General features: G+C 38.9%; 1 protein-coding gene across 1 annotated transcript in view; it reads right to left on the bottom strand.

Moving 5' to 3' along the window:
• The window catches only part of LOC116485808 (collagen alpha-1(XV) chain-like), a 113330-nt gene that overhangs the window by 25265 nt on the left and 63790 nt on the right, over positions 1-24275 (bottom strand). The window contains 12 exon segments of the mRNA XM_032181450.1: positions 856-897; positions 3651-3719; positions 5565-5624; positions 5722-5775; positions 9654-9689; positions 9807-9884; positions 11862-11924; positions 13556-13591; positions 15205-15270; positions 22127-22210; positions 22302-22337; positions 23221-23283. Coding sequence (XP_032037341.1) covers positions 856-897; positions 3651-3719; positions 5565-5624; positions 5722-5775; positions 9654-9689; positions 9807-9884; positions 11862-11924; positions 13556-13591; positions 15205-15270; positions 22127-22210; positions 22302-22337; positions 23221-23283 — 687 coding nt within the window.

The following is a 24275-nucleotide window of genomic DNA, read 5'->3' as shown; positions in this document are numbered from 1 at the left end:
CTGTGAGTTTGTTGTTCACTGACCTAAGAATCTTGAACTCCACCATTTCATGGTCACTGCAGCTATGGCTTTCTTTTACCTTCATATTTCCCCAAAGCCTCTTCCTGTGGATGACAACGAGGTCCAGCATATCACTTCTCTTCATTGGCTCCTCTATGACTTGGAGAAGGAAGTTATCATCAATACCTACTGGGAACTTTTTGGATTGCTTATGTCTTGCTGTGTTGTCTCTCCAACAGATATCGGGGTGGTTGATATCTGTTGATATCCCCTCCTCATCTCCCCTGCCTGTCCTTCCTAAAGTGCCTGTATGCTTCCATTACAACACTCCAGTCATGAATTATATGTGAATAGTCTGCAATTGAGGGTCAAATAAGGACTGTGATTTTTCTTTTCTGATGCACTTTTTATGCCAGACTGAAATATATAAGGTGTCTTATTTTGGATGGGGAAATTGAAAACAACAAAAGACATAACAATGTGGAGACATTATTTATATGTACGTCTGAAAGATGCATGTACATGTATGTATAAATATTCGCTCCCCAAAGCAACTCTCAATCTATGGAAACATGGAGCTCTGAAAGCCATTAAAAGAGTTTGGACAACCAAGTAATCAAAGTGCTTTAAGCAAAAGGTTTCAGTTAGTTCTGTTATATATATGTGGCTAACTTTGAATATTTAAACATTTGAAAATCTGTTATCTTGAAGACTAGGTAAAACATCTCCCTGGTGTACAGCAGAAGGCAGGGGGAGTAAAGCTGCAGAGATACTGTAGTTATGCATGTAGCTGTTTTGGTTATGTATTGTCATGGGCATGCATCTTGCTAAGAGCAAATTCTGTGTGTGACTTACTGTCATCTTGCAATGAGGTCTGCGAGATACTGGGAAAACTGTCTGTTGAAAATAAGAAGGGAAATAAGTTTAATGAATGTAGGCAATAATATTCCAGAAAACACACCAAACAGTTAGATCTAATAGACATGACAAGACAAAACTTGAAAGTAAAAAACAGCACCTCACAGAGTCCTGTTTTCTTCCTGGGAGCTCTCATGGTTCTGTCAGCATAGAATCATAGAAACATTAAGGTTGGAAAAGACCTCCAAGATCATCTGGTCCAACTGTCCCCCTACCACCAATGTCACCCACTAAACCATGTCCCTATGCACCAGGTTGAGCCTTTCCTTGAACATCCCCAGGGACGGTGACACCACCACCCCCCTGGGCAACATATTTCAATGCCTGACTACTCTTTCTGAGAAGAAATGTCTCCTAATTTCTAACCTAAACCTCCCCTGGCACAACTTGAGGCGATTCCCTCCTGTCCTATGACTAGCTATCTGTGAGAAGAGGCTGACTCCCAGCTCCCCACAAATTCCTTTCAGATAGTTGTAGGGAGCAATAAGGTCATCCCTAAGCCTCCTCTTCTCCAGGCTAAACAACCCCAGCTATGTCAGCCTCTCCTCATAAGACTCATGTTCTAGACCCCTCAACAGTTTCATTGCCCTTCTCTGGACACGCTTGAGCACCTTGATGTCCTTCCTATAGAGAGGGGCCCAAAACTAAACACTCAACGTGCACTCAACGTGCTGCCTCACCAGATCAGAGTACAAGGGGACAATCACTTCCCTAGTCCTGCTGGCTATGCTGTTTCTGACACAAGCCAGGATGCTGTTGGCCTTCTTGGCCACCTGAGCACACTGCTGGCTCATGTTCAGCTGACTATCAACCAATACTCCTAGGACCTTCTCTGCCTGGCAGTTTTCCAGCTACTCATCTCCCAACCTGTAGCACTGCTTGGGGTTGTTGTGCCCCAGGTGCAGGACCCGGCACTTGGCCTTGTTGAACCTCATACAGTTGGCCTCAGCCTATCGGTTCAGCCTGTCCAGATCCTCCTGCAGAGCTTTCCTACCCTTGAGCAGATCAATCCATGCACCTAACTTGGCATCGTCTGCAAACGTACTGAGGGTGTACTCAATCCCCTCATCCAGATCATTTATAAAGATATTGAAGAGAAAATATTGAAGAGAGGATAGCTAAGAAAAACAGGACAAGCAGTGTGAAATCAGTAAAAACAAAAATCACGGGCCCTCTGGTCATGACAGAAGAAAGAAAAAAAAAAAAGGAAAAGGAGAAATTAACATTTGGTCAAATAAAATTGTACATGTGTGGTATAGAAAGACGTTGAGTAGTTTGTGAACCTGTAGTACTCAGCCGATGAAGAAACAGGGGAGGAATCAAGCGTTGGGTAATAGGGAATATAATGTTATGGTGTATATAGACCTTTACTAGGTGCTCCTGCTTGCAGGATGCCCACCATTGCACTTGCAAATAAAATAGCTTCACAGAAGACCCTGTCTGAAAAAATTATTGAGATTTTTCTCACACCACTAAGATATTAAAGAGGATAGGCCCCAACACTGACTGCTGAGGAACACCACTTGTGACTGTTTGGTCACCAACTAGATTTCATTCCATTTACCACTACTCTCTAGGCCCAGCCGTCCAGCCAGTTTTTAACCCAGCAGAGTGTACCTGTCCAAGTCAAGGGCTGCCAGCATCTCCAGGAGAATACTGTGGGAGACCGTGTCAAAGGATTTGCTGAAGTCTAGGCAGACTACATCCTTTCCCTCATCCACCAGGTGGGTCACCTGGTCGTAGAAGGAGATGAGGTTGGTCAAGCAGGACTTGCCTTTCATGAACCCATGCTGGCTGGGCCTGGTTGTCCTGTGTATGCTGTGTGACTGCATTCAAGATGACCTGCTCCATCACGTTTCCTGGCACTGAGGTCAGGCTGACAGGCCCGTAGTTCCCTGGGTCCTCCTTATGGCCCTTATCTTACCCAGTCAGTTGACTGATCCCAGAAGTCAGAAGGTATCTTTCCTTATATGACGGTATCATCCCTAACATCCTCTCTCCCTTAAGCTAATTTACATTATTTTCTACCTTTTAGGTGGAGTTTGAGTGACTCTAGCCATGCATACCTTTGTTACGAATGGTTCAAAATTTTCTCTCTTTGCTTTTAAAGGTATAGACTAGAAAAATTTTTTAGCACAAGCTCAGTGAGGCATGGTTACACCTTGGAGGTGGGTAACCTTTGGAATGGAGGTGTGTTTTGGTATTATAATGATATTATAATGAGTAAAGTTCACGAAAAGGACAACATTTTGTCAAAAATATGACAGACTCTTGGCCCAGGATACCAAATGTGCAGCTTATCAGTTTCAGTGTGCACAAGAACAATCAAGTTCGCATCTTATCACAGATCCTGGCTATGGTGTCTCCACTCTGCCCCACCCACCACACAGTTCCTCTTAGAGTCAGCACACAAAGTTCCCCTGGTGTGATCAACATCTAAGGTTGTAAGCTTAAGGAACTTCTGTGTGGTGCAGCTACATTCCACCCTGGAAGCTTCTTCGATGCTGTACCTTTTCTTTAAAACGGGAGTATAAGTTTTAATTTCTGAGTCACCCCAGGCAATTACTCCATACTCTTGTTATGAGATTTCTTCCTATGCATGCAAGCAAGGTGGCCCACGGTAAATGCTGTTGCCTGAAACAAGTTTTGATGTTTCACTTTGCAAACCATTTCAAGAACAGCACATTTCTGCTACAGAGACAGAACAGAAACTGTTTGTTCAGTGTACTTACTCCTTTGATGTAAACTATACGTCCTGGACGTCCAGGGGGCCCTGGGGGTCCAGGCAAGCCAGGCATGCCCTGGTAAAAGAAAGTGAAGTAAGGAAGACATTACACAGATCTTTTCATATGCAGTACAACTGAGCCTAGGGAAGGAAGGACAAGGGGCTTTTAAGGCTCTGTTTAACCAAGAAGTTATATGTGAAATGGCTTGAGGGAAGGCTGAGCATTCAGTTAGAGGGACCAACCTAAGCTGGAAGGTGAATTTTAATATTTAGCCTAAAGTACTCTATGGAGAACAAAGCAGCCTAAAATTGCTATTTCCAGGGAAAAATAAGCAAGCAAACATCCAACTCCCAAGCCCAAAAGCACTATAAGTTGAAAATAAATTAAAGTCAGTGGTTCTACCATCTAAGGATAATTAGGTCTTCAAGACTGGCCTGGGACTCTCAGGACTGATGAGATTCATATACTTCAAAGTGCCTGTCAGATAACTATACACTAATTAGCATCTTCAAGGAATTCTGCTACACTGGAGGCATGACTGCCCTTTACAAAAACTATGCTAAGTCTTTACCGTGTCATTTAAAAATTTGGCACCATGACATGTCCATGACATGTTCACTCTACATTGATGCACACTTCAGTGAGGTGTCATATGTCACCATATAAATAACTATTCTATTGGATCTATTGGATTTTATCTTCCCCAAGCACTGAAGGAAAAACTATTAGAACGTGCAACCTGTTTTGCTTGCCTGTTTGCTTTAATGGCCCATCCTGATAAACTTCATCTGATAACAATTGCTTTAATAGTTTTTGTTTGGCTAGGGGAGACATTCCAGAAAATTAACCTTGACACTGTTTAAAGATATGGAGAAATTGAAAATCTATTTAATGTTTTCTGCCAGAGGCTAGTCATCTTTTCTGTCTTTTTTGTCTAGTTATAATTTGTCTAATCTGCCAGGCTTCATCTTCCAGCAACTAAATTTCTATTGACTAGATCATCTCTTCTAATACCTTGCTGATCCCTGCCTTCCTATGATTTCTATGGTAATGCAGTAAGGTTCCCTTGTCTATTTTTTTTTTCCTGCATATCTTAGATACAGATGAAATATTATTATTACCTGCTGTTGTGGTTAGAGTACATTTTTCTTTTTCAGCACAGATCAGCCCATGATGTCAGAACAACTACAAGAAGTACTCTGCCAAGTAAATAAATACTCTAGTCTGAAATGTGCTGCTTATGCTCAGCAGTACTTATTGATGTGTGTTTTACAATTCTTCATGTCTGTCATGAGACCAGTTGATTTAATTCTATTCATAAGAACAGAGTTGCTGTGCCAGAAGAGAGTTGCAGCATTCATTACTTGTCATTCCATAATTACAGGATACAGGTGGGCATGTATGTGCAATCATCTTGCAAACACTGTATGGTGGTCATTATTCTGGATACATGTACACGAATATCAAAGCAGGTAATAGGTATCAGCAACCATCTCCTCGTTAGTCGGGTAGATGACACTTAATTATGATATGCTTAAATGCTGCTTGCACATATTCAAGACATCTAAAAGCCTATGGAAGTATCTTCACACCATGAAGATCCTATGTATTTGTAGAAAGAATTTGGCAATCCCAGATCATATGCTATTTGAACAACCTATGCTAACAGTGAATTGCATGCAACTTTTACACCTGGGATCTGATACAAAGATCTATATCTGTAAGAACTGTCCAGGTGGCCTCAGAAGTTGACTTTCTGATGACTGTTATCACATAGGAATAATAGCAGAAGCAAGTAATCATTTCAAGCTAATTTCAGCTTTTTCATCCCATCATCATTTCAAAGAAATTCATAGAAATCAGACTTGACAAGACTTCAACAAGATTTATTTCAATTAATTGTAATACATAAAAACTTACATTTAATGCTTCACCTCGTTCACCTTTCACACCTCTTAGTCCATTGAGTCCTGGGCGGCCCTGAAATAAGTACACATAACAAAAGAGTAGAAATAGTGCAGTAGGTGCCTGAACCAAGCTGCCCTACTTTTATTCCATTTGAGAGCTTAATACATACTGGTCGTCCTGGGAAGCCAAGTTCTCCTTTAGGTCCAGCAGGTCCTATTGGTCCCTGGACAGAAAAGAAAATATGATTGTGGAGAAAAAGAATAAAATTGAACAAATAATGTATGGAAGAAATCTTTGGCACAGATTTGGTTATTTAGAAATAGAGGCATAGTGTTACATTTGTGTTAAGTCAGTCTGTGATTATTTGCCCACAATACACAGAATGTCCTGTCTATTTCCTCAGAATGTCCTCTCTATTTGCTCTTCTAAGTGATCTCAGAAGCTGGAGAGGTCTGCATATAATAGAGAAGTCTGGTTTGAAAAAGACTGGCTATCTGAAATGAAGCCTGAATTTTCTGCCGTTTGTAATGTGTGTAGTTCAACACTAAGCTGCCATGTATCAAAGCAAAATTAAGCATATCAGTCAATAGAAAAAAGGCAGTTAAAGGTGTATACTTTGTGCACCTGTTTTTTATTTTTTATTTTTTATTGAATCAGACACTATGGGGAAATGTCTGTGGATTAGACTGAGACTTACTATAGTGCCAGACTTCTTGCCAGCCTGGATACATGGACTTAAGTGGATGATAATTGAAACAGATCCTTCTTTACACAAGAGTTACCCATCAGACCACAAAGACCGATAAAAGAGACTTCAGAACTAAAAGGCAAGCAGGTCACCCGGGAAAAGTAGTCCAGGACCATGGATTATCTGTGATTTGGTATTTGCAAGCACATGACTTCTAGGCAGCCAGGGGTAACAGATTAACAAAAAGCAGTAAACTGGTGAACACCACAAGCTTTAACCTGCAGTCAACTTCCTAAAACTCAACAAAACCACAAGAGTCTAGACAGTCTCTTTACTTATGAGTCAGCTTTTCTAGTTTCATTTCCTTTTTTTTCCAGCCTGGTGAAATACTGAAGAATTCGCCTTCTTGAATTATTGCACTTGTATTTTAACTACACTCATTGTTCCACATGTACATGGAGAAGATGAAGGCTACATATGAATTGGATGCATAAAATCTGAAAGTAAATCTTCTAATACCTTGTACTGGGTCTGGCAGAGTCCCCATTCCTGGGGGTGTTTAAGGAAAGGCTGGACATCGTGCTTAGGGACATGGTTTAGTGGGTGATGATGCTGATGGTAGGGGGACGGTTGGATCAGATGATCTTGGAGGTCTTTTCCAACCTTAATGTTTCAATGATTCTATGACCTCATTGCAATCTTGGAGACATAGTGGGATACTTCACATGACTGGAATGCTGTCATGGAAGGCCACGTGCTTTTTAGAAAAGACTGGCCAGGAAGGCAAGGTGGTGGGATTGCTCTTTATGTGAGAGAGCAACTGGAATGCATGGAGCTCTGCCTAGAGGTGGATGAAGCAACTACAAGACATTCAGACACCTGCATCTCTGGAAAGAAGATGGAGCAGCTCTTCCTTGAGGTGAATCTCCAGGCATGTGGAGGATAAGAAGGTGATCAGGAGTAGTCATCAAGGGGAAATCATGCTTAACCTATGTGATAGCCTTCTATGATGAGATGACTAGCTGGGTAGATGAGGGGAGAGCGGTGGATGTGGTCTATATTGACTGCAGCAAGACTTTTAACATCGTCTCCCATAACATCCTCATAGAGAAGCTCAGGAAGTGTGGCCTAGATGAGTAGACAGTGAGGGGGATTGATAACTGGATGGACAGCAGAGCTCAGAGGGTTCTGAGAGATTCTGTGAGAGCTTCTGACAGAGCTTTAGTGCATACCAAGTGGAACAGAGCTATTGACACCAATGCTTTGATAAATTATGCCACAGAGGGTGTGGCTAAGCACTCTGAAATTTCTATATTAATGCTGCACAGGACTCCCACTGACTACAAAAGATTTTTTTTTAATCTATCGGACCACACTAAAAGGAATCATGCCTATTAGCAGTGATGATCAAATCAGAGTTTTGCACTAAGAATCTCTAGGCACTAAGAATACACTAAGAAGAGGAAATGGCTGGGAAAAATCTTGAAACAGGCTCTGTGTGTCAAATTATCCTGCTGAGTTCACACCAGTGCTAGCAAGAACATTTTCTGAATGCTCTTGCCTTCTTGATAAACTGTATGAAACATCTCAGGGCAGTACAAAAGAAAATATAAATTCAGAGTTTGGGGCTGATAGTAAAAGGGCATGTCCTGAAGGGTGCCTGGCAAAAGGATGAAAGGCAAGAGACACAAGTCAGAACATGAGAATTTTCAAAAAAATATATGGAAAAAACTATTAAAACTAAAGATTATCATATACTGGAACATGTTGGCCATGGGGGCTGTGGAATCTCCACTGTAAGAGGTGTTGAAGACTTGACTGGGCAAACCCCTGAGCTACCTAGACCTGATTTGGCCAGCAAGTGTGTACTAGATGACCTCTGAAGTTCACTTCCATTCTAAATTATCCTATGATTCTATATCAAGGTTAAAGGATAAACTCATCTTGCAGTCATACAAGGAGGAGAAAAGGACCTCCCCTTCTCTTAAGTTAGGATAGCTCCCTCAAGGCATTTTAAAGTATAGTATTTAAGAAAGCAGTTTATCAGCAGACCCGGTTATCTCCTTCTAAAGACCACAGCAACCGATGGGAAAAATCTCCTGTTCACCTTAATGCACAGAAACTACAAAAGCTACTAACAATCACTTAGGTACAACAGGGACTAGGCTACATCAAAAGCAGAAGCAAAGAAATCATAGAGTCATAGAATGGTTTGGGTTGGAAGAGACCTTAAAGGTCATATAACTCTAACTCCTCTGCCATAGAGAGGGATGCCACCCACTACATCAGGTTGGCCAAGGCCCCATCCAGCCTGGTCTTGAACACCTCCAGAGATGGGGCATCAACCGCTTCTCTTGGCAGCCTGAAAATCTCAATATCCTTGATCTTTGTGTAATATTAGACTTCAGGAAATGAATTCCTGCTCTAACACTACTGAGTCTGGAAAAGTGTTAATATATTACAACTAATTTCTTGTTGTGCTTTCATACATTTTGTGTAGAGTCAAAAATATTAGGCCAAGTATGTGAAATAAGGCTTCTAAACCCTGTTTTCAGTAAATGGTCTGATGCTACTGCCTGATTTACTTCTTGCTCTGAATACAAGGGAGTTGCAAATCCTTGGCTCCTACAGAAATTGGGGCTGATGTAGTCAGTTGTTTAAATGTATATAATAGAAATCATAGAATTGGAGAATAATTTAGATTGAAAGGGACCTCCAGAGGTCATCTAGTCCAACCCTTAAAGAAAGGCAAATTTCCAAGTTAGATCATGGTGTTCGGCACCTTGTTTCCCAATCCACCATTTCTCTGAGCATCTATTTCTGTGTTTAATCACTTTTTTTTTTTTTTTTTTTTTTTTTTGGTGTGGTGGTGCTTTTGTGATTTTTTTTTCCCTTATATCTTTTCAGAATTTCCCTTGCTGCAACCTGTGATCATTGGCACATGTCTTTTCTTTTTCCTGCACATCTCTGAGAAGGCCTGACTCTGTGTTTTTTCTAGTTCCCTTTCAGGCAGTGACAGGGAACAATTAGAGCCTCTCTCTCAGTATTTTTTTATTTTTTTTTATTTTTTATTTTTTTTGTGGCTAAATAAATGCAGTGTACTCAAACACTTCTCATAAGTCTGGAAAGTTATGAGCTCAGAAAGAAGACTTCTCACTCTCTGTTTAGTAAATAACGGATACCTTTTTTTTTACTAGAATTTATATTCTATATCAAGTCAGTAACTTACAGCACCATGTATGTAAAAACCATTATTTTCTAGAGGACATTGATCATCCTGAAACATTAATATTCCTTACAATTCCTACTCAGAAGGAATGGAAAGCTAAAACAAACTACCTTTACAATTATTAGTCTCTCTAATGCCAAAACAAAATCAAAAAAGAATTCACTGAATTTTGGAAAGGTCTTACCCTTGGCCCCACTGGTCCCACCACTCCAGCTTCACCCTGTTGAGGATGAACATACACAGCAATGACAATGAGAACTTCTACAGTATCTAATAGAGGTGGCTGGTAACAAGGCCACCAAATATTCTGGAAGAACAAAAAGCAGTATGAACTCACCTTCTGCCCTTTTCTTCCTAATAATTCAGTTAAAGATCCATCAGCAGTAATGATAGCTCCTGGTTCTCCCTTTTCACCCTGCAATTAACATCAAAGCTATTTTACAGTGTTTACAAAGCAGCTCTCAATGAGTAAGCAAAAGTAAAAGCAGCATTGCTGCTGCTTGAAACATGACATTCTGAGAGAAAAACTACAGTATGATTGATTCTGGGGGAGAGTAGGACTGATCTTTCCTAAAACACCATACGGTAAACTGAAAATATCCTACTACGGTAAATATCCATAAGATGTATAAATACTTGGTTTTGTTTTTGTGTTAAAAAAAAAAAAAAAAAAAAAAGACTTTCAGTTGCTCTCAAATAATTGTCTCTGTGAAACGTGCTGTGTTCATAAGAGATCTCTGCCAAAGGCAGACAGGCTATTGGAGTCTTCCTATGTACCATCAGCTTAGATATTCGTCAGCAAATACTGCTGGAATTGTAAATTCTTGAAAACACTAAGTAGAAAGAGTGACTATCAGGAAAGCATGAATCTTTTTTTCTATGTCCTTGAGGTATGATGCAGTCTTATTATCTTTCAGGAAGGCCAATTGGCAGCATTTAAATTACAAACCTCTGAGTTTCTCTTCTTCAATGGGTTTCATTGAATAATGGCACCACCACCAGGAATTCTCATTCTCCAGTGCAGACACGTGGTTGCCACTAGATCTAGATCATTCAGCTGTAACTTTCCTCCTCCTAGCTCAGGTAATCTGAGCTTTTTAGCTTTCCCAAGACCTTTAATGGAAGAAATTTGATTTGAAACTAACAATTGCATTGCTGATTAAAGTGATAGCTCAGGTTAGAACACTTATATTGAGCTTCATTTCCTGCAGATTTAAGGCATATTTTGGAGTCTCCCTGAGCCCTTGTTTTATTGACTTTATTTTTTGTGAGATTTTATGGATGAGAGGCTGCAACAGAACAATCTCATGATCCTTACAGGGAAATGTTCCCTGGTGTCTGTTGAGCTTTGTCTGTGGTTGCTGAGATCATCACAGTCTTGAGCATAACTTGGTATTCACGCCTCAGAAACAGCATCAAAAACATCATTATGTCATTGGTGGGTGTAAAATATAATGACTTCAAAACTTTGAGTTCCTTCCAGTGTGAATAGTAGAAGTAAAAAATAAACACAAAAAAATCCAAAACCAAAAAAAGCAAACAGACAACGCCAAGCCAAAAAACACACAACTGTTTTTAAGTCTGAGCTCCATCATTTTATGCACTGGGTAAAACCAGAACCCATGTATCAAAAGGGGATTATTCTCAAACCATTCCCACTTGTGAGAAAGTGTGGGTCGGTTATTTTATAAATACAAGCAGGAAGTGTTTTTGCTTTTGTTATCCCCAAGACTGTAATAACTTAGATGTTCCTCATCCATGCTTCCAGCAAATGGATGAGAAGAGGAATAAGAAAATGCAACAGCATCAGCAATACTTGAAAAGAGGAAGAAAAAAACAGAACAGGCCTCGGTCAGCTCTCAGCAATGTCACAAAATAAACAGTATTGTGTAAAATAAGAGAAAGGACCCTAAGGAAAGAGGTTTCCAGGTCTTGCTCTTGTTTTTGGGGAATGGAAAATCGCAGTCTTCATTGTGTAGGTAAAACTTTCTGTACCAAGGAAGGAAAAAGAAAGTTTTTTTTTCCTTTTTTTTAAATTTTTTTTGGTCTCCTTGGTTAGAATACCAGGCTGTCGGCACTGATCACCAGCTTGCAAGAAGAGGTCACCTCATGCTTGATGTTTATGCAAACATATTTTGATAAAAGCATACTATACTGCTGAATTTCAGTTCTTGGGCAGAAATGTTAGTTCTCAGTAATATTATATCAGGTATTTTGTTTATCAGTTTTTCAAATCACACTTAGTACATTTTTCACATAAACTTATTAACACCCCAATCCCTAGTAAAATTAGAATTATAAAACTAGAACCATAAAACATTATGATGCCACTAAGGATTTGTTATCTAACACATTTTGTAACATGTAATATTCCCTTTGTCTTTTCTCTTACCTGTTGGCCTTTGGGTCCTTTTGGTCCAGGCAAACCAATATCACCTTTTGGTCCCTGAGGGCCCTAAGCAAAATCAAGTACATAAATAAATTGGTGGAGAGCTCTGCAGAGAAAACGGAGCAGGACCATTTTACTAAATGTAATTTTAAGTAACTGGAAAAGTTGAACCTGAATCACTCTGATTACAGTCTAAGACTTGATTTACAAGTATTACAAATCTTAGACTTACAAGACTAAATTGCTGTCTGAATCAACAAATTTTTAAAAACAAATATTATATAGGGATAATCTGTTAAAAATAGCAAAAGAAAAAAAGCTATTGTTTATCAGAGTGTAGATGATACACACTTTCACAAAGAGAAATATGCATACATTAATAAGAATGGAAAATCAGCCTAAAATTCTCTTTCTTCCCTACTCTATTCTCTCTCCTTCCATGGTCATTCAGTGACACTGATTTCCAAAAGATTTTCTGAAGTTGTATTTTTAAGAAACAGTACAATAAAAATTACGTTTTTACATAGAGAGATTATATATTTAAAAATAAGATCATTTCTGTGAAAGTATTCTTCTCAGATCCTATTTTGTTTTACAGTCTTCCATTATAAACACGTGTAGAAGCACTTTTGTTTTTACCCATCAAGAGCTAAATTCAAATTTACATGATTTCTGCATTAGTGAAGAGTTAAAGTAAAGACCTGACTTAAGGATGAGAATGGTATTTTTTATGAAGAAATTCTGTTAATAACAGAAAGACTAACAATTCATTATATCACTTTCTAAATGTTGTCAGCTCTTTTTCAACTGAAAAGTATTTTAAAGATTTTTAATTTTTTAATTTTTATTTGTTTTCTTATGCAGTCCACAATGCCCAGGACCCAGCAAACAACCTTTGTAGAACTTTGGGCTAGTTGCCAACATTTTGTTAACATCATTTTTCAGCTTTCCCAGTTTTCTCCTTATTCTTAGGCAATAGACGAAGGGCTCTGAGATCATATGCATACATCTGAACTGTAAAACAACCGTAACAGGGGGAAATAATGCTACTAAATTAGATATAATATAAATATAATAGTATAAATAATACTGTAAGAAGTTACAAGCCAGGTAGTGTTTAATGGAACAGCAGTATGAGCACAATAGGTAGCATAATATAATGTACCTTTTGAAACTATGGCTATGTAATGCACTGGAATGCTGAAATACTATTTTAAAAAAATTACTAAAATTAATAAAAAATAAGCTTTGTATTATCCTAAAGGATTAAGAAATCATAAACCTGATAAGGTTTTACAGAGCTCTCTAGTAGTGACCAAAAAAAAATGCAGCAACAGCACAAAAATACATAACAAATAATATTATCCCATATGCTATTTGAATATAATTTTTAGAAGCCCATTCATTCCATTTGTTTCTCCTAAACTGCACAGGAATTTTCTTTAGGTAGCAATTTTTCATTAGACTCAATTACATGTAAACTGCAGATCTGATTCTGAGATAAGCAGAAATGAGTTATGTATATCATAGTATACTTCATTTCCAGCAGAGTTAATTTCTACCATAACTGTTGGTTCCATAAAAACTACAGTCTCATACAGAAATGTATCAGACTTTGTATAAACTCTGTACAATATAAATGTTAAAATATTAAAGCATATTGAGAAATACTTAGATCCCAGGAACATAATACTTACAGGAAATCCTGGTAGACCTGGCCTGCCATCTGGACCCTGCAAAATGCAAAAAACCCTACTCCCTTACAAACATATATTACAGATTTACAAAACAGAGTATGCATTTTCAGTGTATAGCCTAATTTATGAATATTAATTGATCTGAAACTGGACTAAGAATTTCATTCAGCCAGTGGTAAACCTGCTATCACTCCACAACACTCTATGTTTCTAACTTTTTCTGGGACACTAGGATTTACTTTCCAAAATGGAAGGGACAAATATCCAGGAGAGGCTTCTGAAAGGTGACATTTTCCACATATTAAAGGCATGCAACCATAAGTCAGACTTCTTTGTATTTTTATTTTTATTTTTTTTACACAACCCATCACAGAGATCACAGGAGCCCTTCCACCTTTGCCACTGCACTCCGGGTTGTCTGTGGATAGGAAACAGAATGTCCACTATACTGTGAATATAAACATGGATTTGTATTTGTACTGAGCATATTTAAGATTGCCCCACTATGATATTTGCAGAAACACAATTTATTTCTAGTTTAAGTCACCTGAACGTGCATTACCCAGGTCACCATGATACCCCAACATCCTTCCTGACTATGGTGAACTGAGGTTCTGATGCCCTTCCAATTAAAACTACATTTCAGGCTGGACCTACAGGACCTACTTCTTTCCATAACAACTACTAAAAAACAATGAATTTCTGCTGTGTTTATGAGACCACTCATATATGTTTTGAGAACCTGTTGTCTAAGGCTTGAATGCCAACTACCTGCAATACCAGAACTCACACAAGGGACCATCCTATTAATCCCTGGCATCCTATAATGTGCAGGGGTTAGGCTTATCTTCCTTGTTTCATCGGGGACTGAATGTGAGGGAGACAACTGTGTTCACAAAGAAGAAATAGACAATAAATAAATGAAATAAACACCGGTCAGCAACTGAAACACTGTGAAGCAAGACACTGTGGGATTTAAACATTGTGAAGTGCAATATATTGTAGATTTTCAGGCAAGTTCTGCCTAACTTTGAATAGACTCTACAGGCTGGAGAACGTAGGCTTTTCTGTGGAGTTAGTCCTAGAAATTTGGAATCCTTACAAAGAAGCATCCAGCACTTTAAATATTTGACCAAACTTTTTTGCAGCTAGACTGCTATAAAACAGAAATTGAAATTTCCTATCTGTTGTTCTTTTGTGAGATTTACAATTTACCATCCACAGCTATAATTTCTGTGAGATAAAATTCAAACGTGTGAGCCTACTATTCTTAGTTGCAATCACAAGCAGAACTGAGGGAAATACATTACCCCAACTTTTCATGACTTGAAAAACAAGAATACAAAAAGGTGGAGGAAATGCTATGTACATCCCTATTTTTGCATCAGTTCCACATTTCTGTCATTCTGAGCATATTGTTCAGATTTAGAACTAAACCAACCCCTTCAATTCATTTCTTTCAGACAAACATATAAGAACTAATTCATCCACACAGAATTCATTTCTGCCCTGAAGTACTCCCACACAGCTTGTTGCAGGAGTTATAAACACATTTCTGAAGCACAGGAAACTCAGCTCTAGATGATACTTAAAAGGAGACATTAAAGATAGAGCAATTCTGAGGATTCAGTAAAGCAACATATACTCACAGGAGGCCCGACCAGTTCTTCAATTGAAGAAAAATTAAAAATTCCATCTGTATCATTGAGTAGTAGCTAAAAAAGTGGTTAAGGAACAGGTTATTTCAAATATCACACTGGTTATCTGGAGTACTCATACGTTTTTTAGAAATTTGCACACAGTTTAAACTGTGTATCCCATTATAAACATGGGCAGAAAACTACAAGTAAGGCCAAAGATATGTATAAGCTATTTTTAACTTTTGTTATACACCTGGAATAACAAAATAGAGCATTTTCATTTCATTCCTTATGTAAGGACTTCAGAATGCTTTAAAAGCTTTTACTACCTGACCACCATATATTTTTAATTTGAAAACTTTTACAACATATATTGTAGTCTGAGGTCATTTCTCCACAATAAAGATCAAAATAAAAGTATTATACCCCAATAAGTCACTGGCATTCTGAGATGGTGAATTTATCTGGCCACAATCTATCTTGTAGATTTGAGGTTTTTATTCTGGATATGTCTGCATCATACAATATAGTGACTCCTAAATTAGATCTGATCATGCTGCTGTGTCTACTTGGTGCAATATAGAGCAATCAATGAAATTAGCTTGGATCCCCAAAACAGTGTAGTCACATGCATGTGGAGCAACACCTAAGCTAATGCACTCTGAGTCTCCAGAAACCTGAACAGAGCAGAATGATAACAATGTTGTTATACTTCTTCCTATCCTGGAATTAGTGAGGTCTGCATTAGCTCAGACACCTGCAGACATTGATTGTAGAATCAGAATAATGAAGGTCGACCTGGACCTTTGCAAGTAATTTGTTCCAACCTCCTGCTCAAAGCTGGTCAAATTAGGTCAAGTCCAGTTGAGGCTTGAACAACTACAAGGACATAAATGCCACAGATACCCTGAGCAACCAGATTCAATATTTGAGCATCCTCAGGGTAAAAAGTCTTTGCTTATATCTAATCAGAATTTCCCATTTTCCAACTTGTGTTGATTAAAGTCTCATGATAACTCTATGTACCTCTAAGAAGCATGTAGCTCCATCTCTGTATTCTCTAATTAGGTAGTTGTAGAGAGCAACGAATTTTCTCCTTAGAATCACAGAATCACAGAATCACAGAATATCCTGAGTTGGAAGGGACCCATAAGGATCATCTAGTCCAACTCCTGGCACCACACAGGTCTACCCAAAATTTTAGACCATGTGACTAACAGCACGGTCCAATCGCTTCTTAAATTCAGATATGCTTAGCATTATTTTCTCCAGGCTGAACAAACTCAGTTGTTTCCACTTCTTGTGTACCATGTCCTCTGGTCTCCTGACCATCTCGGTGTCTCTTCACGGGTCTTGCTTCACTATGTCAATATCTTTCTTGTACTAGGAAGCCCACAGTTGTACTTGATATTCCTGATGCAGTCTTGTGAATGTAGTCACATCTCTCTGAGTTCATCAATTGAGCTGAGCCAATTTTCCACCTGTTTTTAGTCATCCTCTTATCCAATTCATAGGTTACCAGTTTGGTGATCATAAGGCTATGGGAGACTGCATCAAAAAAGTCAGGGCATGGTGTCCATCCCTTGGCCACAGGCAGGTGACCATGCTGGTCAGAAATGACTTGTCCTTAGTAAATCCAACTTGGCTGCTCTCAGTCACCTTCTTATCCTGATGTTTTGATAAGACTTTCATTCTGTTTTCAAGACAGCCAACTTTCTGGTTTAAATAAATGTTCCCAATACTATATCATGTGGTCATACATTAAGTAAGGGCAGTATGAAACTGCTTGCTCCACATAAATGCTGTAGATGAAAGAGATTTTTTTTTCATTTCTTTCACTCCAACAGTCCAACAGTATGACTTCTAACCTTGTTTTGAATTCAGAAATATGTACCAAATATTCTTAGAGTCTTGAACTAGTACACTGGTTTAGCAGCAAGACACACCATCCATTTCAAGATCATGCTCTGTGTGCAGCCGTGTATTCCTATTCAATGTAATGAAAATCTTCTGAATTTCACAAGGCCAGGGCAGGACATGCCTTCAAAGAGCAGGATTTACTTAGCTCATGAATAAGCATGTTTTCAACAAGGCATTGTGAAATCTGAATACCTTTTCTTCACGTAACTATGTCCGGATGATAACTACCAGATTACAGTCCTTTTCATAATTTGTTATGAATATAGTATACAGGATCTAACTTTGAAATTAGTTTGAAAAAATCTTGTGTTAAATTCCTGGTTTGAATAGATGGTTTGACCACATGGTCATCAGAGGTCCCTTCCAATTGTCATGTGAGTCTCTGAATACTATTTTTTCTAATCTAGGATGTGAGGAAGGGCACAAGAGAGGACAGACCTACTTGGTCTTATCATATGTCATATTCTATCATATCCTATCCTATCATATCCATCTGAGCATGGCAACGCAAGCTTTCTGTATTTTGAGGTCCTGTTGGAATCATGATTCATGTAGCTAAAGCCTGTTACTTCTACTGGGTGCTGCTCCCTTCTCCCTGTCCTCAGGTTCTACAGAAAACTCTGGAAAGTTGTCACTGAAGCAAGTAAAAAGACTGTTTTAAATCCTACAGGAAGCAGTCCTTCTCCTGACCTGCATAAGCTCTCTTCTGGTTGCTCCAGGGGTAGCAAGATGCTGTTGGTTGCACTGCATTCCTTGTCCTACTTCGCCCAGAGAGGGAGCAGGACAGTGTCTATACTTTAATGACAGTAATAAGAGTTCTGCTGCTGAAATTGTTCTGCTTTGTCTACAGCTGGTGGCAGAAGTCCAGGAGCCCTGGGTTTACTCCATCTTTTCAGTACAGAATTACAGAGTTTATTTTTTTGTTTTGTTTTGTTTTGTTTTGAATTACTGAGTATTCATTCTCAATCCAAACCATAGTGAAGTCAGTGGAAAGAATTCCAAAGGCCTTGCTGAGCTTGGGAGCAGGCATTTTGTATGTTTTAGAAATAGAGTTTAGCTGCAAATGGAAAGTATGGTTGGAAATAAGTGAAGTCTACAAAGTGCTAAAGATACAAAAATACAGGGTGCAAAAATGATGATTAGAGAAAAAGACTGCACCAGGCACATAGTTATTTAACTTTCTTTTCAGATTTGCAAGCAGCTTTAATAGCCACAATTTAGCAACATAAATTTTCAACACATCAAATGAATTTAGAAAGTGTTGTCTAAAAAGTAAGGACAGTGTTGTTTTTCAGTTTTTGTTCACTGTTATAAAGAGGAAGAAACAATAGTTTTTCGCATGACAAATGGAGTGAATAAGCTGTTAATACAATTACAGAAAAAAGGGGTAACACAAAATCTTCTGACATTTGCTTTACTCCCCCCAGACATGAACCTTTCTCCAGGAACAGAGCTTTCATTCAGTTTGTGTACCTAAACTATGTATGAAGAATGGCAGCAAAACATAATTAATTGCTTAATCATTTTATATTTAAATCCAATTAAATTTCTCAATTCAACGTTATTTCATTATAGATTCCAACTGAGTTAGTTAGTATCTTAGTTCCAACTAAGATAGTTCAGAGTGATTAAATCCTAGCAAAAATTAATGTTTTACTAGTTATCATTTACCAGTTATGATGCAAGAAAATGCACAGAATATCACAGATTACTCTCCAAAAGAGCAAAATAACCAATACAGGATAAGAATTTTTAGTATTTTATACATTGCTTTATATATATTTTTATATATACTGTATGTGTAGTATTAGCTGTATATTGGCTGACGTAGTAGCTAAGCCTTTCTCCATCACATTTGTAAAGTCCTGGCAGTCAGATGAAGTCTCTGGTTACTGGAAAAAAGGGAACATCACTCCCATTTTAAAAAAGGGTAGAAAGAAGGACCCAGGGAACTACAGATTGGTGAGCCTCACCTCTGTACCTGGGAAGATCATGGAACAGATCCTCCTGGAGGCAATGTTAAGGCACATATGAGACAAAAGGGTGATCTGAGACAACCAGCATGGCTTCACCAAGGGCAAATCGTGCTTGGCCAATCTGGTGGCCTTCTATTATTGAGTGACTGCATTAGTTGACAAGAGAAGACTGACCAATGTCATCTATCTGGACTTCTAAAAGGCCTTTGACACCTTTGACATCTTTTGACATCTTTGACATCTATCTGGACTTCTAAAGGCCTTTGACATCATCCAACATGACATCCTGGTCTCCAAATTGGAGAGAGATGGACTTGATAAGTGGACTGGACTATTCAGTGGATAAGGAATTGGCTTGAGGGTTGCACCCAGGGAGTAGTGGTCAATGGCTGTATGCCCAGGTGGAGGATGGTGATGAGTGGTGTCCCTCAGGGGTCTGTCCTGGGACTTGTGCTGTTTAATAACTTTAAATCAACTGTTTAATATCTTTTAAACTGTTTAATATATTTTAAATTTTAATATCTTTATCCACAACATAGTGGGATCAAGTGCAGCCTCAGCAGGTTTGCAGATGACACCAAGCTGAGTGGTGCAGTTAATACAACAGAAGGAAGAGCTGCCATCCAAAGGGACCTGGAGAAGTGTTCCAATGTGAACCTATTGAAGTTCAACAAATCTAAGCGCAAGGTAGTGCACCTGGGTCAGGGCAATCCCAGGTGTCAGTACAGACTGGATGAAGAACTCACTGAGAGCAGCCTGGTGGAGAAGACTGGCAGGTTCTGGTGGACAAAAAGCTTGACATGAGCCAGCAGTGTGCACTTGCAGCCCAGAAGGCCAACTGCATCCTGGGCTGCATCAACAGAGGGGTGGCCAACAGGCTGAGGCATGTGATTGTCCCCATCTGCTCTGCCCTCCCACTTGGAGTACTGTGCCCAGGTCTGGGGCCCCCAGCACAAGAAGGATGTGAATCTGTTAGAGCGGGTCCAGAGGAGGGCCACAAAGATGCTCACAGGGCTGGAGCACCTCTCCTGTAAAGAAAGGCTGAGAGAGCTGAGGATTTTCAGCCTGAGGAAGATAAAGGCTCCAGGGAGCCCTCACTGCAGCTTTTCACCACTTAAAGGGGGCTCATAAAAAATACGGAGAGCAATTTTTTGCTCAGTCAGATAATGACAGGACAAGGGGAATGGCTTTAAACTAAAAGGGGGGAGATTTAGGTTATAGGTTAGGAGAAAATTCTTCACTCAGAGGGTGGTGAGGCACTGGCACAGGTTGCCCAGATAAGCTGTGGATGCCCCATCTCTGGAAGTCTGGAAGTGTTCAAGACCAGGTTGGATTAGACCCTGGGCAACCTGATCTAGTGGGTGGCAAGCTGTTCTGTGGTTCTATGATAAAAAATTAGTATTTTTGAATACCAAATTAGCAGCAAACTGAGTTTTTTTGTTTTGTTTTGTTTTTGTTTTTTAGTATATATACAGAATAGTTCAGAGCAGACTACCTAACTGATTAAAGGAGTGAATAGAGGAGGGAGAGAAGATTGCAAGTTTCTGAGACCCACAGATGTCAAAAGGGAATACAGAAGCCTGGAAATAGCTTGGTCCCACTATAGACCTCAGTTTTATTTTATCATATCTTTTCACAGTGTTAGAATTGGCTCCTGAAGGAATCAAATCCCCTCAGTTCACATGGAGAACATCAAATGAGGAGGAAAACGAGATCAAATGAGGACGAAGCCAATGCCTACTTTACTGTTTGACCACTAATGGTGAAGGTTGGCCAAGAGTCACAACCGTCCTGATCAGATCTTAATATTACAGCAATACTGAGACTTCATCAACTTTTTAATTTATTTAGCTATTGTCAAGCGGTATAAAACTGCTTTAGTTGTAGCCACTAAGACATTAAAAAAAAAGACTTCCTTCCTACTCTGATGGTTCAGTCCATTTGATTTCTATAGCCAATGAAGTATTATTGTCTTTGGTTAAACAATAGTTGAGTGAGTGAACTAATACATCCTGACCTGGGCAATGATTTCCCGGGATGTGCTATGGATCACTTAGATCACTTAACTGATGTCTGCTACTCTACCAAGGTCAAAACAATATCCACATTGCAACAGATGGTATTGGTATTTATTTTAGTTCTGTAATTCTAACTGCAATTGTTAGGTCTGCTTGCAGTAGTTCTTTTCATTTCTGAAGTTAATTACATATGAGGTCTGATGTTTTTCTGAAAAACTCTGTCAACAGAATTTGGATAATTTAATCTTCTATCTCAGCAAATATATATTAAGCAAAGATCCTGTTCTTATACAAACTGTGCGGTAAGTAGAACTCATTGTCATATATACCCACATATACTTACACATACACACAAGTTTAATCAACCGTTTCAAATCCAGCTTGTCAAGTCCTCAGAGAAATCATCTGATTAACAGCAAGTAGATTTTGAAGCATACGAGGATGTCTCAAAAATAGCTCTTGCTGTACCTCCACAGAATACCTGTTTGCTACAAATGTATGTAAAGCCTGTTTGCTACAAATGTATGTAAAGTACACAAAGTGTGTGCACCCTAGTTTGTACGGGAGCTTACTTCTTAAACTCCAATCTATTTAGAGAAGGAAATGTGTTTCTGTACAGATTTGTAATATACCTGATGCAATACAGCTTCTACCAGGCTCTACACACTTCTGTAACACATGATGAACGCAATTCATACACAGATTGTGGAGAATTCAGAGGATGGTTTCTTCAGGCCTATCTACATATTAGATAGACGTGGTGGACTCTGCCTACCACAACACACAGGGAGTCATGCAACCTCCAGAAAACTAGTCATTAGTTTGCTATGTTGGCTTCAATAATATTTTTATATTCCTTATCTATGCTGTCCTCCCATACTGAGATTTTTTGTTTGTTTTGAGGAGCAGACTTAAAACCTGAACATCAACACTAGAATTGACAGGTAGGTAACTGCTTGTGCCCTCTTCATGTTAAGTGGAGTTACAAAGACTTTGAAGCTTGACAAACGCACTTACCTCAGGTATTGCTATGATTGGTCCTGGTGGTCCTGGTGGTCCAGGTGGACCCACAATACTGTTTCCATCCTGTCCTCGTTCACCCTATTTTAAAAGCATTACATGTGGAAAACCCATTTACTAAGCACTACAATTCACAGATTTCTCAGAAAGAATGAAATCCACCCGATCTCACCTGAGGTCCTGGGTCACCCTTCTCCCCTTTTGGCCCCTGCACATGATAATAAAAACAAGCAGAAATTATTTTAAAAGGAAAATGGTGAAAATGAGAATTCTCTATCCTCAGAAAATGCACAAGAGTAAAACACAGGTACAGAATGATCAGCAGCCTCTCAAACCACAGATGGGACAAGCTAATTTCCACTCAGATCCACTGAGGGCATGATGTTTAAAATTATTTGTCAGCACATTTGACACTTCACAAACAAGAAACAAATGAGCACACACCATTTCATTAGCTGGGGATTAATTACAGAAGCCTTTCTTTCAGTGTAGTGAAATCAGCCATGCCTGGCTGCTTTTTCCTTTTTCAGCACTGACTGCCTCAGTTGTGTCCTGGATTGCCCAGTGAACTGGGCAGGGAAATACAGGTGAGCTAAACAGTCATTTTTCAGATAAGTTATTTCTAAGCTTGATCAGCCCTTCAGTATGATTCACTAGACATGTAGACAGCTCGTTTGGCATGAGCGAAAGGAAAGTGGCAGGGAATGAGCTGTAGGACTTCCCAGCTGAAGAATTTTTGAAGTCCCTGGGGCTCTTAAGCAGGAGAAATACATTAAAGCCATCTAATTTTTTTATTTATTTATTTTTATTTTTATTTTGGTTTCCATCTAATTAAAAGCAGAGATAAATTCTGAATAATTAAAAACAAAAGGAGAATTGAAGTATGAGAACTGGCCCCTGGAGAGGCCTGTATCACTTTTGAGTGGTGTGTGGTGTCTAAACTGTATGCTTCAGGTTAGGTAGGACAAACCCAGACCCAGCTCTCCATATACTGCTACCAAGTCCTGTAGAGGGCTCCTGCTGAACCTCAAGACACAAGTTTAGGAGCCAGTGTGTGTTAGGTGATCACAGGATATGATATCCCTACTCACCATATTTCCAGGATGTCCAGCAATGCCAGGAAAGCCTGGTTTTCCTTTTGTACCTGGCAGTCCCTACCACAGAAAACATATTGTTATTCAAGATAAACTACATGATTGAATACAAAGACTACAAGAAAAAAACTACAAGATCTCATACAAACATACTGCTCCCAAAGGGACATACTATCTGAGTGGACTAGATAGTAGGTTGGGGGGTTCCATGGAGTCAGGATCAGTAGCTCTCAGTAGTCATCAGTCCTCTGCACTGCTCCTGCTGTTTCCTCCTCTCCAGATAAGTTTTTTTTTTTTTTTTTTAAATGCAGTTTCAATTATTCATCATCATTGTTTGCAACTCTGCTTAGCAAAAGGGTGAATTCTGCTGCTTTCCCTCAAGCTTTATTGTGGGTTATTTCCACCCTTTCGATTAAGTGACTCTCAAACTGGATGAAGTGGCAGCAGAGATATTGAATGTAGATGGGAGGGAGGGAGAGAGGGGGAAGGATTGGGATGTGGGGAAAAAAGTTTGGTATCTCCTGCTCTAGTTTAGTGGAGGACTGAACTTTACTGCTATGAATCTGATCAGGTACTCTATATTCTATGGGGAAAAAAAAATAAATTATTCCATAGTAATGATAATGAACTTTGCCTAGAAAAAATTGATAAAAGAAGACTGTGAATTCTTAAAGGAACAACTAAACAGTGAACTATCTTTTTATCTGCATCTGTTTTTCTCTGTCACATGAAAAAGCAAAAGAAATTACACAGAATAGCCTAATGATTCACCCAAGTGCTAGGTTAGTCCTGTGCTGTTTCAGTAGTGGTTTGTGTTTTCTTTTCATTTGATTTTTTTTTTTTTTTTTTTTGGAAAAGGTTGTTTTGTTCTTACATTTTGTTTTGCTTCAGAAAAACTACTTCTGGGCTTTTACAGTAGATAGTACCATGACAATCTAAAAGACATAGACAATTCCATGTAAACGCTTGGTAGCTGTCAAAAAGGTAAGCTGAATAATAAAGATTATTATAAAAGGCACAGGGAAAGAAAAAAAAAAAAAAAGAAGAACAAA

The sequence above is a fragment of the Aythya fuligula genome, chromosome 2 (assembly GCF_009819795.1).
Source record: "Aythya fuligula isolate bAytFul2 chromosome 2, bAytFul2.pri, whole genome shotgun sequence".
NCBI classification, from domain to species: Eukaryota; Metazoa; Chordata; class Aves; order Anseriformes; family Anatidae; genus Aythya; species Aythya fuligula.
The sequence above is the reverse complement of the archived record's forward strand: the minus strand, read 5'-3'. Positions and strand labels throughout refer to the sequence as shown.